The sequence below is a fragment of the Artemia sp. Qi Xiang Cuo genome, chromosome 11 (genome assembly GCF_049724085.1).
Source record: "Artemia sp. Qi Xiang Cuo chromosome 11, ASM4972408v1, whole genome shotgun sequence".
NCBI classification, from domain to species: domain Eukaryota; kingdom Metazoa; phylum Arthropoda; class Branchiopoda; order Anostraca; family Artemiidae; genus Artemia; species Artemia sp. Qi Xiang Cuo.
Genome location: NC_142804.1, coordinates 25,123,166 through 25,141,347, shown reverse-complemented (window position 1 = coordinate 25,141,347; position 18,182 = coordinate 25,123,166). Strand labels below are relative to the sequence as shown.

Sequence of the window (18,182 nt, the reverse complement as noted above, 5' to 3'; positions counted from 1 at the left end):
TCTGTTTGAGAAGGGGAAAATGTTGCAACCGTCAACGTTTTTCTGTACTTTAATCAATTCGCTCAAAGATTTTGAAAAAGCTGAAGGAATCTAAAAAGCGAATTTTATTCGTGTACTCAACACCGTCTTCAAAATATTTCCACATAAATTCTAAAACAAGCAAATTTTCCGATGATTTAGTATGATTTTGTAGGAAATGCTGTCTTCCACCCATGCATCATCTATAACTCAATTTCTTTGAAGTTGTGTCATTGCTGGTAGCACAAACTTCAAATAATAGTTGGAATTGTGTATAAAAACCGGAAGAAAGAGTTATTGTTTAATTTTTATATGATAATTTTTGTGATTCTACCCCTGAAAGTTATGTCTTCCTGTGAAATTGACATCTCTAAGTTGAATATAATCTTGTACTTTACTGTTCTTAGCAGGGACACCCCTGGAAATCCAAAAAATTGATCTTAATTCCAGAGAAAATTTTTCTTAATCTGTTAGAGACATGGGATAGTTGGTATGAGGCAATCTTGATATAGACTTATTTGCTGTTTTGATTAGTTCAACAAGGGCTTTTTCCATGTTACCCACTTCTCCCATAGTCTCAAAAAACTCTACCAGTTTGATTTTGTTGTTGGAGTCTCGCTGAGTATGTGCAAACGACACGGCTACAAGTTTATGTTCTTTGACTGTATTTGGCTTTGATGAGTCAGATACATCCAGCAGTCTTTCTTCGCAATCCAAAACCACCTTATCACTCTGTAATAAGGAATTTTGAAAGTTTTTAAATTGTGAAATGGCTTTGTCTCCTGCCAGCATTTCTATCCTTTGAGTACCGTGAAGTTTGCAATATTTCATATGATCATTGAATGCTCTCTCATTTTGAAATGGGGAAAGACACATGGGACAGTAATGACGTTCCCCTTTTTGAACACCCTGAGATAATAATTTACTAATTGCAGTAATGGGAAAAAAATTACCATATGAATTTATATCTTGGGTAGGCTCATATATGATCCAAACCAAATTTTTATATTATCTACTGCCGGTGTCCTGACCGAATACAAAACTCCTTTTTTATTTTTTTTCTTCCCCCCATCCACAAATTCTGTGTCATATTGAAGAACCACTGCTCCCAACCCAAGATTTTTATTTTCTTTTTCAAACATAGGTATTTCTATTAAGGACACCGGATACTTGCCCTCCAAAAAATCAAAATTTACTTTTGGGAAATTTTCACCACCATTTTGCGCAAATTCGTCTATTTTTTTCATTGTAGCTTCCGCTGCAAGAGGTTTATGTGCAGCAGCTCAAAATGCATATTTAAAACATTTCAAACCTGCGTCAAAATTTAAACCTTGAACTCTCCCTGTAGCCGACAAATTTGAATGACATTTTATTCGTTGGTGTCCACCCGTCCTTCTTAAAGTAAATTGTTTTTTCAATTTACTGAGTTTCAGATCCAAATGCTCTATGAATAAAATATTGGACCCACTACCCTTCTGATTAAATGTATCCAAAGTGGATATTAATTTATTGACCCAATTGAATAAATTATCTTCAAAGTTATTTAAGCCAGGATAAAATGTCTGATTCCCGGTTGAAAAATAAAAATGAAAAATATCACCTGGCTTTCCTTTTTGCAAATATACTTTATGACTAATTGAAGCTTTAACACCTTCTCCTCGGCCCCAGTCCTGGATCTTAGTCTCAATAACTGCTAAAATTTTTTTGATATGTGAATGGAGAGTTTCATCGGGCTCAATTAAAATAATACTTCGGTCATATAAGCTCACCTCGGGGGGATTGAAAACTACCCTGCGTTTTTTAATGTGACCTAGAGCAGATTTACTCAAGATTTTCCACAAGTTTGTTAAACTCTTCCCTAGTAAACTGAAAATCAGGGGCAATATAATGTGACATACTTTCACTAATATCATCTTCTGATAATTGGTCCTGCGAAATAGGATATTTCTCTTGAATCCTTTCTAAATCTGAACCATGTAAGATAGTCCATTTTGTCACATTCCCCTGAAACTAAAAGAAATAAATTTAGTTTTTTTCCCTTTGACTGGATGTCTTTTCAAATACACACATACACACACACACACACACACACACACACACACACACACACACACACACACACACACACACACACACACAATTTTTTTCTTTCTCTGAATCGATTTTTTTTTACAGGGATGTTGGGGGGAGGGGGTGGGCTTATCATACACACACACACACAAATACATTGCCCTCTTTTTAGATACAATTTGTACTAATCCTACTTAAGCAAAAAAAGTATAATAAGAGGCTTGTGTTCAAACATAAACAAGAAAGAAAGAGAGAGAGAATAAATTAAATTTTTCTTGCGTTTTTGATAGAAGAGCTGATCATAGCTTGTGGAGAGTCCATATTCGTTATCAGGAGATCTTGTGTCATCCGAGGACTAGGGATGGTCTCCACTATATTCAAAAGTGTATCCATTACCGTACAATCAACTTGACCGGGAGACTGACTTTAGTCTTTATCTTTCACTGAATGTATTTCTCGTGACATAGATGTCCTAGGACTAGGGATGGTCTCAATCAGGTTCAATAAACTATCCATAACAGAAGGATCAACCTGTCCTGGTGACTGATTCTATTCTTCATTTTCCCTCTGCTCGTGGAACCTCTTTCAATTCAACAATTCTTAATTTTGTTTGGTCTTTTTGATGGCCACTTTATAGCATTGGTCTAGAAAAAAAATAGCAAAATCAAATTAATTGCTTCAAATCTATAATGTCTTTTCAATCCTGAGAAAAATAAACAGTCTCAGTTTTGATTCCTAAATCAAGGAATGCTAACAAACAATTGTTTCTTGTAGCTCATTTTTTTTTATACAAGGATGGGGGGTCTTATCATACACAAACACATATTTATTACATTCCCACCAGTCAAGTATTGTTAAACTAATGATAATATTATTATTGATTTCTTTCCTTATATGTACGTTTCAGAGGGTCATGGGTTTCCCCCATAGTCCCAGTTTTATATCAAGAAAAAATTAACCAATCACAATAGCTATTACTCAATCGGGATTTTCCCAAAAACCTTGCAAAACAGACAAATCAGTCTGTTTTCCCCCCAGAGTCTTCCCCCCAAGTAACAAGTAACTAGGTCTTCCCCCCAAAGTCTTCCCTTATTGAGAAACTAATTAGGTTTTCCCAAAATTGTTCATAAACATGTTATGTAACTAGGGTTTTTCCCAAGGTCTCTGTTAACAAAAATATTTCTGGGTTTTACCCCGTGACCTTGAACTTGTGACTCAGGGACTACGTACTCCCTATCAAAGGCCTATAGCGCCATGCTTAATGGAAGGGCACATACTACTTATATTGCAACATTAGCCTCAAATTTGTAATCATGAAGCTTGTAAATTTTGAGAACCAAATTTCTCTGAAATTAAACTCTTTTTGTGGAAGTTATAGCCGATGCAGGGCGATGCAGTTTATAGATGTTATGTTGTGATCTTTTTGATTATAAATATTAATATTCAGTCATGGTGGCCCATTCGCTAAATAATCCAGTAGCATCAATGGACACGGAACATACCCTCCCCTTAAAGATCTCTAGTCCCCACTCCATCCCTTCCTGGATTTTGAAAAATACCTTTTTAGGTAGTTTCTTTGAAATATTAGTGTTTTAGTATTTTTAATGAAACGTTAGAATAAGAACAAAATTGCCTCCTCTCTATATTTAGACGAAGTTATATTTTTCCCCCTCCTAATTTTCGTGAACTGATGCCTCTGAAATAACCCCTGAATAATCGGTTATCGGAAGAGATTCTACACGTCTGATTTTTTGAATTTGGAATAGGAGAAAAATCAACCCCAAGGGGTTGATTTTTTATCTTTCAACAATACAGGTTGACAGTCTTTGTATGAATCTAATTTCAACATTTGTGGCAAACTGTTTTCATTAAAGTTAGTATCTCGAAATTAGATTTGATGTCCTATAGGCTGATGGTATCCTTGGTTTTATTCTTGTATGGTATACCAGACAAATACATTAAAGTGATTAGTGCTATGTACGAGAATAACGCTGTTGCAGTTACGGAAGGAATTAAAGTGATTAGTTAGTTTTGTATTAAATATGGATTTAAGCAGGGTTGTGTTTTGCCCCCCTTTATATGGATCATTCTGATAGACATTCTCGTAAAGAACCTAGGAAAGGCAATGGGAGACCACAGAATCAAATAGAGAAGAAAAAGTCTCCTGGAATTAGATGTGATGATTTAAGCAAACTAGATGAAAGCGTGAGCAAAATGAATAAATTTTTAGAGGTTTTGCGAGTTCAGGGTGCTAGAATAGGTTTGAAAATTAATCTTAAGAAGACTAAGTCACTAAGACTAGGAATAAGCGAAGATGAAAAGGTGAAGTTGGGTAATGAAAATATTGATCAGGTGGACAGCTTCACTTACCTTGGTAGTTTTAATAGTAAAGATGGTGGGAGCAGTAAAGATGTCAAAAGCAGAATAGCCAAGGCTCAGGGTGTTTTTTTTTCACAGTTAAAAAAAGTTTGGAAAAATAGGAAGATAAGTCTGCAAACCAAGATTAGAATACTAGAAGCTACAGTGATGACAGTGGTCAAATATGGCTCTGAAGCATGGGCGCTCCGAAAAGTGGATGAAGATTTGCTAGATGTTTTCCAGAGAAATTGCTTAAGGATTTTTCTGGGTACCCGGCTGACTGACCGTATTTCAAACAATAGGCTATACGAAAAATGTGGTTCAATACCGCTCTCTAGGGCTATAATGAAAGAAAGGTTGAGGGCACGTTGTGCGGATGAAGGATGACAGATTGCCTAAGATTTTTCTTTTCGGCCAACCGTCTAGGGCTAAACAGAAAGCAGGTGGTCCTCGTCTGGGGTGGAAGGACGTCATAAAAAAGATTTAAAGGAAATGGAAACTTCATGGGCAGGTGTAAAAAGGTAGGCTTTAAATATATTGGGATGGAGGTGGAGCGCGCGTAGCTGTGTTGACCTCAGGTGGCTTGATGCTGCGGTAAGTTGTTAGTAGTAGTAGTAGTAGTAGTAGTAGTAGTAGTAGTAGTAGTAGTAGTAGTATAGGCTGTATGTCTGCCAAAACATTATGCTTCTACATAAGCAAATCAAGCTCTGTCCTCAATTGTATATGAATATCCTTATGCATAACCTGCTTTAATATTTCATTTACACTGAGATCAGTAGTGTTTGTCTCTTTTAGGTCATTGAGCTAAGAAGAAATCCACAAGGAAAGGTGGTTAAACGTATAAAACGAGGACAAAGTACAAAGCAAAAACGAGACCCTAAGAACGGGGGTAATGAAATGATTGTAAAGGCCAAAGATTCAAACAGCGATTTGAAGAAACAACTCCGTGAAAAAGAAGAACAAATCAAGGTAGGTGGCAGTTTGCTGTCTTTGGAATTTTCTCTTATTATAAGCTCCCCAACCCCAACAGCACGATAAAATCTATAAATAGGTACTATTTTCAAGGTTATTGATGATCTGGTTATTTTTAGTTGTTTTTAAGATTCAATTAAAGTTTCGTTCAGTAACTTGCAGATTCCCATTCTTTTGGTCATTTTCTTCTTTTTGGCAGGATGATTTTCTTTGCACAACAACAAAAATTAGAGGAATTAAGAGATGCTCTTTAACATTTGTGTTATTTTTATTCTTGCTGTTTTACTGTTGTCTAGTTCAAATTCAGCTTGCTGTACACAAGGGAAAGCTAAAGAAGTATGCATGTACCTACTTTCCTATTTCTGAACAAAATTTGTGTTTTCTTTCTTCTCTCCAGTGATGATAGGCCAATATCAATTATTACATTTGTTTACCAAATAAAGAGAATGAATCAGCAAACATTCCGATTTTCCTCCATTTAAACGTTAAATTCTTTAAACGTTAATAACAATCGTATTAAATTCACAAAATACAAAGACAATCAAAATAATTCACAATCTAATAGGCTTAGGGTTGACACTGCCCGCAGAAACATAAAATTACGAGACAAATCGTCTAACATTCATCTGACTAGAGAAAATAACTAAACAGATAAACTGAGAAAAGAGTTGGTTTTATCTTCTATTGCTGTCAAAGTCATCAAATTGATTTTTGATCTTTACAAGGTATGATCGGATCTATTAAAATTCTAGTCTCGCACAATCAAGTTTTGGCTCCCCTTTGCAATTAATAAATAGCAGTTATAATGTTACTTTTGGGATGCTTATTCTAAGAAAAAGCCGGAAGGTCTTAATATAGAACCTAAACTTCACTCCACCAGTAATGTAAATGTTTGGTATGTTCAGCGGCGTATCACCCTTATTTTTGGGGGGAGGGGTGGGGGAGGGGGTTAAGTGGGATTCCACATCCGGGAAGTCGTGGGACATGGGATATTCTTCAGGAGAATGGAGTGTTGTAACATTTGTGAAAAACATAAGCCTCAATGTGTTTTCAAGATGTCTAAAAACGTGATTTGGGAAGATTTTTTCTAATAGACAGTGAGCACCCAATGGAAACAGAAATTAATGGCCACAAATTAATAGACGACAACAATAGACCATACAACAATAGACCACACATAAAATTAAGTACTAGTGCTCGGCTTTTACTATTATTAGTTTAAAAAAAAAACTGTTTCCACAAAATAAGATTTTCAAAGAAAAGTAAAGAGCTACATTGAACCGAAAATGAACAGAAATAATGTCAAGTAGTTTTTCAAGCGTAAACTACTGAAAATCACCATTAATAATTAAATGAAACCAAAACGAACAGAAATCAAACAGTTCGTGGGAGCAAACTGTTAGTAAGGACTCAGTAGTAACCGAAACTCTAAAAACGAATTTTGATACCAATACATATATAAAAAGAATCGGTGCTTATTCCAATTATATAAGTTTCACTAAGTTTAGTAGGTGTGGATTATTTATTTTACTTATCAACGTAAATAGTAAACTTTAAGAATTGGACATGCAGTATAATTATACTTCACCTGAATACATTTCTCACAGTCTACAAACTGTATATGTAAATATGAAACAATAATTTTCATTAACCGGAGGAAGTTTTCCCAGGCACGTTGTGATTAATCGTTCAAGTCTCTTAAACGGACTACGATCGAACATCCAGTATTTTCTGCGGAAATTGCTTTCTAAATTGACAGTACCCAGACCTTAAAATGACAGATGAACAGAAAATGAAATTAACTCTTATCTACTTTTAGAAAGTGTTTTCTAGAGGCTAAAAACAATTAAAATGCAACAACAAATAAGATTCCGCCATTTTCTTAATTCACACATTATAAAAACGACTGCGAAATGCATAGAAGGACGAAAATCAAGGTTTTGGTTAATATTATAATTTATTATAAACTTTGCCTAAAAGTAAATCTTTCAATAACATTTTTGAAAAAGAATAAGATGATTTCATACCTAGCTTAACCTGATATCCGTGCTATCCACAATAGAGATATCTAGATATATACTGTGGTGCTATCAGTCCAAAGACGCATTGGAAAACTTTCTGAAGTAATGGCATATTTTTCAAAAACTCTCTGTGTAGTCAGTTTAGCTTTTAGTTGACACAGTTTATAGTTTAGTGCAAAATACTTCAGTGCAATCAATAGTCGTTCCTGACAACCATTGAAAGCCATTCTCTGTGAAGGATAGTGGTTTTCATTGGCTGTCAATGATGAAATTTACTTACAATTGATTGCAATAAGCTATATTGAACGCGAGGAGAGATGGAATTACTTGGAGATGAAGGCCTGGAAACATTGATTATAAGTACACACATAGCTCGCTATATGGAAGCATTTCGCTATAACGGCCCTCTTCAATTAAGGCACGTTTTCGATTTAAGCTCTAAAAAGCTTCGCTATAGCCTAACGACAAAAAAAAATATAGAAGGCGTTGTCGTACAAATTTCAAAATAGCCTCAATTGATTGGAAATTCAAAGGGCTCGTGCTAATATTCTAAAGTGATTGGAGGGCAACTAGCCCCCCCCCCCACTCCCATCATTCCCCCAAACACATCCAATAAAAAATTTTAGATAGCCATTTTGTTCAGCGTAGTTGATTTCCAGATAGAAAACATATTTTTGAGGAGGACGCTCCCCCAAAACCCTCAGGGCAAGGATTATAAGTTATGGCCTGGGGGCATATAAGGTTTTTATTGAAATCTTTATCGTAGAAACTTGAAAAAGGGTTCATTCGTTTGGAAATTCAAAGGGCTAGTACCCATTTTAATAGTCGGAAGTGATTTTATTCAACGTAGTTGAAAGTTTTGAAAATTAGTGCTTTAAGGATGACAACCCCTCCCCCCACAGCCCTCAGGGTAAGGGTTGTAAGTTATGCCCTGGGGGTATATAAAGTTTTTATTGAAATTGTTGTCGTAGAAACTTCAAAAGAGCTCATTCAAATGGAAATTAGAAGGTCTAGTGCCTTTTTTAATAGTTGAAATTGATTAGATAGCGACTAACACCCCTCTCACGCCCACCATTTTTCCAAACACATCGAATTAAAATTTTGAGATATCCATTTTGTCAACGTAGTTGAAAGTTCTGGAAATTAGGTCTTTTTTTAGGTCTAATTTAGGAAATTAGAAATTTCTAATTTAACTCTCAGTCTTCAGAGTAATGATTGGTCTAGTGTTCTTGAAGCTAGTGATGTTGAATGTGCAACAAGTTTATTTGTGTGTCGTATGGGAGCTCTGTTGGATAAGCATTTTCCTCTTAGGAAGAGACCAAGGAATTTTACACCCAAATGCCCATGGATGTCCATAGGTCTGATTAATGCTACACATATGAAGGCGTCTCTGTTCAAGGATGCATGTAAAAGTAAAACACAGGATGATCTTTTGAAGTATAAACATTATAAAAATGTACTTACGACTTCAGTACGTGCTGCCAAACATATCTAGTTTTTGCGCCAAATTTATGAGTGTAAGGGGAATTTGCAAAAGGCTTGCAATGTAGTAAATTAAACTATTTGTTACAAGAAACTCAAACAGTCCCCCCCCCATGTTATTACAGGAAAGCTGATTGATCTATTGTGGATAAAAATTCTTAAGCAAAAGCATACAATTCGTTTTTAACCACTCTTCCTTCAATTCCCATTCAACCAAAGAGGAGAGTAAGTAGTTTCCCATAGCAGAAAAGTCATTTTTCCTTTCCCCATGCAGTGATATTGAGATTTATAGTATTATCTCCCAGCTTCCAAGTAGCCGTTCAGTTGATGGTTTTGGCTTGAGCAATAATATTCTTAAAACAATTGGTCAGTTTGTTTTTAACCCCATCTCACACATAACTAACCTCTCTCTTTCTTCTGGTGTTTTCCCTCATTTATTTAAAGTCGCTAATGTTTTACCTTTCCATAAGCAAGGTGTTGAATCTATAATTTAAAATTATTAACCCTTTTATTTTCTTCCTGTCATCTCCAAGGTTGTCTAAAGAGTTCTGTAATGTTGACTTTTTTAATTTGTATATAGTACTAATACGACGGAAGGAAAGTGTCTTATAAAAAAACATAAGTATTGTTTTCGTCCCACTTTCTCTACCTCCTATGCACTCTCAGATACAACAGAGTTTGTGCGTGTTAATCTGGACAAGGGCTTGTGTGTTGTGGGTCTATTTCTTGACTTTTCAAAGGCCTTTGATATGGTTGACCACTCTGTTCTCTTGTCTAAACTATCTTCATTTGGAGTACATGGAGTCCCACTAGAATGGTTAAGGTCTTATCTGTCGGGAATATCTCAGCATGTTTCAGTTAATGGTAATTCTTCCACTACTTTTCCTATGTTGAAGGGTGTCCCACAGGGCTCTGTGCTTGGACCACTTTTGTTTTTAATTTACATTAATGATCTAATTGATGGTCTTCATCCCTTTGTGCACCCTATTCTTTTTGCTGATAACAGTAGCTTTTTCAGTGCTGCAGTAGACCTGCCATCTGCCACTTCCCTAGCTCAAGGTCTTCTTGATAAAGTAAAAGATTGGTGCTGGTCAAATGGTATGACTCTCAACAGCCAAAAAAGTGCCATTGTACACTTCAGGACCCCTTATCGTATGAGACATAGACATAGACATAGACATAGGTTTATTAAGATCGAACAGCTTAGCCATGGCTAATTTATGCCGTCTTTAAAACAATATGAAAAAAAAAATACAAATAAAACTATAAAAACGCTAAGACGTGAATTCAAATAACACTAAGTCTTGTTGTATGCTTCTACGAAAGAGGGGACAAACGTGTTTTGGTAGCGGTTGGTCCTGCAGACAGGGGGTTGTAGCTTCGACTGGGATCTGGTTCTTTGGTTAACAGGAGCATCGGGTGGGAGGATCAGTCTGTGATGGGGCGAAGATAGCAGTGACTTGCCGAGGGACATGATCAGTGATAATTGCCTGTTGCTGAGAGATTCAAGGTTCAGTTCTTGCAAGAGTTTGTTGTAGTCGTCACTTCTGTTACCAACAATTATGTTAACAGCTCGTTTCTGCAAAGATTCAAGGTCATCGCAAAGGTAGTGGGTGCTCTGGACAAAAGGTCCCCAGACAGCGACGGCATATTCGAGTAGAGGTCTCACATACGTAATATAGGCATTTTTTAGGCTTTGAGTGTCGCAGCCAAACCTGCGCATCAGGACTAAGGTCTGAAGTGATGCATTGCCAGCCTTAATAACCTTCTCCACGTGTTCGGTGAATGTGCAGTCCATCGATAATGTGACTCCGAGGATTTTTGCAGATGGAACAACAGGGAAAGGGACTTGCGGGAATTCCAGATCACGTTTTTAGGGGCAAAACCTGAGGATCATTGATTTATCTGCATTCAGTGTCAACTTGTAACGTTCACAGTCCTCAGAGAAGGATGCCAGAAGGGTCTCGCTGAACTGACGTTCGATTACACCTTCTCTGACGAGGTATGTAAGGGAGCCAATCATCCTGACTTATGGGAATGATGTTATACCGCAAGCTGCTATGGTAAAATTTCTTGGTGTGTATCTTGACTGTTTTCTCTCTTTTAAGCCTCATATAACTCACACCCGTTCCCTCATCTTCCGCCAGTCTTCAATTTTGCACTGGGTTAACTCATTTCATCCCCCAGATGTTATGCTATCTCTTTATTATGCTTTTATATTTCCTTACCTTTCTTATTGCTGCTCTGTCTGGGGTAATACTAATAAATCTCTTCTCTGCTCACTTCAAAGAGCCCAAAATAGGGCAGTGAAGGCTACTTTTCTTCTCCCTCGGCTTTACACTTCCTCTGATCTTTATAATGATACTGGAATAGCTCCGCTGGATCGCATTGTGAGTAAAAGTAATCTTTATTTAGCGCATTCTGCTTTTCTAGGTACACTTCCACCGCTTCTACAGCAATTTTTTTCACGGACAGGCTCAGGTAGGTACTCTACTTTTCTACGTAGTTCTTCTCGTAGATTTATTTTGCCCAAACGTTCATCTACAGCAGCCCAGAGGTCTCCTGTTTATAAATCGATTCAATTATGGAATTCAATCTCACCAGATGTCCCGTTATTTCTGTCTGCAAAGGCAGTTATTCGTCGTGTGTTTTCAGTTTAGTAATGTCTCTCTCCTTCGTTTATTTTCCCTGTTTTCTCTTTTCCTAGTGTTTCTCCTTTTGTGTTTTTCCCTTATATATAGTTATTATTATTTTTTTTTTTTTTACTGTATGGTAGTGTTTATTCTCTTTAATCTTTATTTCATATATATTGTTTGATTTAGAGTAATATTTACGGTTGTTTTAGTACTTTATTATTGTGTTGTAAGGCCCACAACAAGCCAAGCTTCTTGGGCCAAATAATTTTTCTTTACGTTTGTAATACAGTCTGGTATTAATAAAATGGTTGATTGATTGATTGATTGATAGGATGATAACCCCGTCAGAGCCCTCAGTGCAAGGGTTGTAAGTTATGCCCTGCGGCATATAAAGTTTTTATTGAAAGTGCTGTCGTAGGAACTTCAAAAGAGCTCATTCAAATGGAAATTAAAAGGGCTAGTGCCTTTTTTAATAGTTGAAAGTGATTGGATAGCGACTAACACCCCTCTCACGGCCACAATTTCCCAAAACACATCCACTCAAAATTTTGAGATATCAATTTTGTTCAACGTAGTCGAAACTTCTTGAAATTAGGTCTTTTAGGATGATAACCCCCTCAGAGCCCTCAGTACAAGGGCTGTAATTTATGCCCTGGGGGCATATAAGGCTTATATAGAAAGTTGTTGCATAAATCATAGGCAGCGCGATCGCGCTGCCTAAATAAAGAACGGGGACACTCGAGAACGAGGCAAGAAACGGGAACTAAGTAAAGAGGAGGACACTCCCCCAGAGTCCTCAGGAAAAGGGTCTTAAGTTCTGCCCTGGGGCATATAAGAACGATGCTGGCACAATGTATTATTTATTAATTTTTTCCTTTAGAGTAGGGCACTTCGTATCGAAGAAGCTGTCGTAGAAACTTCGAAAGGCGCTCATTCAATTGGAAATTGGAGTGGCTTGTGGCCTTTTTGATAGTCGAAAGTGATTTGAAGTTGACTAACACCCCTTCCACACCCACTATTTCCCGAAACACATCCAATAAAAATTTTGAGATAGCCATTTTGTTCAGCGTAGTTGATTTCCAAATAGAAATTATGTTTTTGAGGACAGTCCCCCTTAGGGCAAGGGTTGTAAGTTATGCTCTGGCTGCATATAAGGTTTTTTATAGAAGGCGTTGTCGTAGAAACTTTAAAAAAGGCTCATTTGATTGGAAATTCAAAGGGATAGTGAACTTTTAAATAGTCGAAAGTGATTAGAGGGCAACTAACCCGCCTCTCACGCCCCCTTTTTCCCCAAACACATCAAAATTTGAGATAGCCATTTTATTCAACGTAGTTTTAAGTTCTGGAAATTAGGTCTTTGAGGATGACAAACCCCCCACAGCTCTCAGGGCAAGGGTTGTAAATTATGCCCAGGGGGCATATAAGGTTTTTATATAACGCGTTGTTGTAGAAACTTCAAAAAGGGCTCATTCGCTTGGAAATTAAAATGGCTATTGCCCTTTTGAATAGTCGAAAGTGATTGAAAAGCAGCTGACGTCCCGATCACATAGACCAGGTCCCCACGTATATTCACTACAGGCTTCGAGATAGCCGTTATTTTCCACGAAGTTCTAAGTTCGGTAAACTAAACAGTGGAGACGCATACTCCCCCACAGTTTTCAGATTACGGTTTATAAGTTATGCCGTGGGGTGATATGAGGTTTTTATTGAAATTCTAGCCCCATGACGAGTGGTACTTTTTAATAGTCGAAGGACTAGTACCCTTTTTAATTGTCGAAAGTGATTGGAGGGCAGCTAGCCCCCTCCCCATGCCCACCTTTCCCCCAAACACATCCAATCAAAATTTTGAGATAGCCATTTTGTTCAGCGTAGTTGATTTCCAGATAGAAAACATATTTTTGAGAAGGACTGATAGAAAATATGTTTTGAGGAGGATACTCTCCTAGAGCCCTCAGGGCAAGGGTTTTAAGTTATGCCCTTGGGGCAAATTAGATGGCGTTGTTTTCATAGAAAGCGCTGTCGTAGAAATTTCAAAACAGGCTCAATCGATTGGAAATTCAAAGGGCTAGTGCCCTTTTTAATAGTCGAACGTGATTGGAGGTCAACTAGCCCCCCTCCCCTACTCCAAACATTCCCCCAAACACATCCAATAAAAATTTTGAGATAGCCATTTTGTTCAGCGTAGTTGATTTCCAGATAGAAAATATCTTTTTGAGGAGGACACTCCCCCACAACCCTCGGGGCAAGCGTTTTAAGTTATGCCCTTGGGGTATATAAGGTTTTTATAGAAGGTGTTGTCGTAGAAACTTCAAAAGGGGCTCATTTGATTGTAAATTCAAAGCGCTAGTTCTCTTTTTAATAGTTGAAAGTGATTGGAGGGCAACTAGCCCCCCAAGCCCATCATTCGACAAAAGACATACAATCAAAATTTTTAGATAACCATTTTATTCAACGTAGTTGAAAGTTTTGGAAATTAGATCTTAAAGGATGACATCCCCTCCCCCCACAGCCCTCAGGGCAAGGGTTGTAAGTTATGCCCTGGGGGCATATAAAGTTTTTATTGAAAGTGTTGTCGTAGAAACTTCAAAAGGGCTCATTCAACTGGAAATTGAAAGGACTAGTGCCTTTTTTAATAGTTGAAAGTGATTGGATAGCGACTAACGCGTCTCTCATGCCAACCATTTTCCCAAATACATCGAATTAAAATTTTGAGATATCCATTTTTTTCAACGTAGTTGAAAGTTCTAGAAATTTTTTCTTTTAAGATGATAACCCACCTCAGAGCCCTCAGTGCAAGGGTTGTAAGTTATGCCCAGGGGCACATAAAGTTTTTATTGAAAGCATTGGCATAGAAAATTCAAAAGGGCTCATTCAATTGGAAATTAAAAGCGCTAGTGCCTTTTTGAATAGTTGAAAGTGATTGGATAGCGACTAACGCCCCTCTCACGCCCACCATTTTCCACAACACATCCACGCAAAATTTTGAGATAGCCATTTTGTTTAACGTAGTTGAAAGTTCTGGAAATTAGGTCTCTTAGGAAGATAACCCCCTCGGAGCCCTCAGTGCAAGGGTTGTAAGTTATGCCCTGGGTGCATATAAAGTTTATATAGAAAGTTGTTGTATAAATCATAGGCAGCGCGGTCGCGCTGCCTAAGTAAAGAACGGGGACACTCGAGGACGAGACAAGAAAAGGGGACTAAGTAAAGAGGAGGACACTCCCCCACAACCCTCAGGGTAAGTGTTTTAAGTTATGCCTTGGGGGCATATAAGAACGATGTTGGCACAATGTATTATTTATTAATTTTTTCTAGAGCAGGGCACTTCGTATCGAAGAAGTTGTCGTAGAAACTTCGAAAAGCGCTCATTCAATTTGAAATTGGAGTGGCTTGTGCCCTTTTTATTATTTGAAAGTGATTGGAATGCGACTAACACCCCTTCCACGCCACCCATCCCCGAAACACATCCAATCAATATTTTGAGATAGCCATTTTGTTCAGCGTAGTTGATTTCAAGATAGAAATTATGTTCTTGAGGAGAGTCCCCACAGCCCTTAGGGCAAGGGTTGTAAGTTATGCCCTGGGGACATATAAGGTTTTTTATAGAAGACGTTGTCGTAGAAACTTTAAAAAAGGCTCATTCGATTGGAATTCAAAGGGCTAGTGCCCTTTTTAATAGTCGAAATTGATTAGAGGGCAACTAACCCGCTTCTCACGCCCACCTTTTCCCTAAACACATACAATCAAAACTTTGAGATAGCCATTTTAATCAACGTAGTTTTAAGTTCTGGAAAATAGGTCATTGAGGATGACAACCCCCCAACAGCCCTCAGGGCAAGGGTTGTAAATTATGCCCTGGGGGCGTATAAGGTTTTTATTGAAAGTCTAGAAACTTCAAATGGGCTCATTCAATTGGAAATTGAAAGGGCTAGTGCCTTTTTTAATAGTTGAAAGTGATTGGAGACGGACTAACGCCCCTCTCACGCCCATCATTTTCCCAAACACATCCAATAAAGATTTTGAGATAGCCATTTTGCTCCACGCAGTTGAAACTTCAGGAAATTATACATTTGAGCAGGACTCCCCCCCCCCTAGTTTTCAGGGCAAGGGTTATAAGTTATGCCCTGGGGGGCATTTTTAAAAGGGAGTATGTTGCTAAAAATTACGAAATCAACTACGCTGAACAAAATGGCTATCTAAAAATATTTATTGGATGTCTTTGGGGGAATGATGGGTTTGGGGGGAGGGGCTAGTTGCCCTCCAATCACTTTAGACTATTAAAAAGGGCACTAGCCCTTTGAATTTCCAATCGATTGAGCCTGTTTTGAAATTTCTACGACAACACCTTCTATATTTTTTTTGCCGTTAGGTTATAGCGAAGCTTTTTAGAGCTTAAATCGAAAACTTGCCTTAATTGAAGAGGGCCGTTATAGCAAAATGCTTCCGTATAGCGGGGTATATGTGTACTTATAATCAATGTTTCCAGGCCTTCATCTCCAAGTAATTCCATCTCTCCTCGCTTTCAATATAGCTTATTGCAATCAATTGTAAGTAAATTTCATCATTGACAGCCAATGAGAACCACTATGCCTCACAGAGAATGGCTTTCAATGGTTGTCAGCAACGACTATTGATTGCACTAAAATATTTTGCACTAAACTATAAACTGTGTCACCTAAAAGCTAAGCTGACTACACAGAGAGTTCTTGAAAAATATGCCATTACTTCAGAAAGTTTTTCAATGTGTCTTTGGACTGACAGCACCACGGTATGTATCTAGATATCTCTATTGTGTATAGCACGGACTATCAGGTTAAGCTAGGTGTGAAATCATCGTATTCTTTTTTCAAGTTTAGCTGATGCCTTGTCAGTCAGATCCGGCTCCAAAGCATTGTCCTCTGTGTCGGTGTATTCCTGTAGATCCAGCTCTATCTCTTCACACTGCTGAAACCAGTCATCATCTTCATTTAAATCCCCAAGATCGCTTCCCAACTCTTCTAATGTGTTTGGTATGGTTAATGGTTGGTAGACATTCGCTTTCGCATCGTCTAGAAAAAGAACCAACTATAAAATAAAATAGTACGTAAAATAGAGAAGGGGAGAGAAAGAGTGAGAGAGAATGAAAGAATGAATTTTTAATTATTAGTATAATCGTGCCTTGAAAAAGAGAGGGAAAGGCGTTATTAACAGGCGAAAAAATGAGAGAAAGAGAGAGTGAGAGTTAGCGCATGTGATGAGCAAGGTGAGTTAAACCAAAAAACTATAAGCCATAAGAAATTAAAATAAACAAGAAGAAAACTATTCCAAGATTACTGCTGCTTTAGAAATTGCTTATTGTCGAGTATTTTCAAAATTGTCATTTCATTAACTTCGCCCAGCGGGACTTTACAGTCACCGCCAAGCAAGAGCCTTGATCACTGGGACTGCAGGCTCCCAAAAATAGAATCCATTACTGGGGCATTCAAATGACTTTATCAGATTTTTTTTACCAGATTGGTTCATTACACATCAGCAATGACTTTTGCAGTTGTTGCTTGGATCTTTTTACGCTCTAGGTTTCTATTACAAATAAAAAAAAACAACATACTTCTTAACTATTTTGAAAAAAAAACAAACAGTCTAACTTCACCGTCAGCTAATAACTCCAACTGAACGCTACTTTGACTTGTTAAAGTATCAATTGAATGGCTACAAAAGGTGGAACACGATGAAACAGGTTTTATTACTGTAATAATCGATTTAGAAGCGCCAAAAGGGTTTTTACATATTGAGACTGTGAGGTCCCATCGGTCGCGAAAGGGTTAAAGTTCTGACTTGTTTAGATCGTTTTTGTGGCCATTCATCACTTTTCCCTGTTTTCCAACAGTAGATTTCATTGTCCATTTTTGTTCATATTTACATCAAAAAGTTTTTCAATGCCTGCTGCTGTAGCAGCTTATAGTCATACGTCATCTCAATTAATTTCTTAAGACATTATAGATAACAAAACCATCTTTTCCAGTTTTCAACCGCAGATCACTGTTCAAAATTTCGTTTACAATTCAATGTGATTCTCGCTGTCGTTTTTTCCATGCCTTTTTCTTTAGCCGTTGCGATTCTCACTTTCACTTGTTTTCTAACCACATTTATCTTGCTTCAGTTTCATCAATCAACCACTTAAACGTTTTAAATTACCTTAAATTAGAATTAGCGCCTTTGTATATTTACGTGTTTTTGTTATTAGACCTTTAACTTTTGCCTTGGCTTGTCTTTTGTCATTATGAAAGACATAACACCGAACCTTTGTGTTTTTTTTTTACAGAGGCTGATGCAGTATCATGTTCTTAGCTAACGTGCTTATAAACTCTAATCTCGTTATTTATAGCTATTTTATCGCTTGAACCTTTTATAAAATGTTGAACTTCGACTATTGCCCCGAATTGTCTTCTGTCAGTATGAAATATATATCGCCGAAACTTTATTTTTTAAACAAAGGTATGGTAAACATTGATGACCTTATCCATGTGAAAATCCCAAACCCAATTATCATAACTATTGTTTTCAATTTTGGTAAGTTTTGACTCCACTGTCGCTTATCTTCTTACCGCATTTTTCTTTCTTCTTGATTTTGGATTTTCATTACTTTAGA

General features: G+C 37.3%; 1 protein-coding gene across 1 annotated transcript in view; it reads left to right on the top strand.

Moving 5' to 3' along the window:
* GABA-B-R2 (gamma-aminobutyric acid type B receptor subunit 2) overlaps positions 1 to 18,182 on the top strand; it is a 302,526-nt gene that overhangs the window by 200,433 nt on the left and 83,911 nt on the right. The window contains exon 9 of the mRNA XM_089096425.1: positions 5,242 to 5,415. Within this exon, the coding sequence (XP_088952551.1) occupies positions 5,242 to 5,415 (174 nt within the window). The remainder of the gene's footprint in view (positions 1 to 5,241; positions 5,416 to 18,182) is intronic.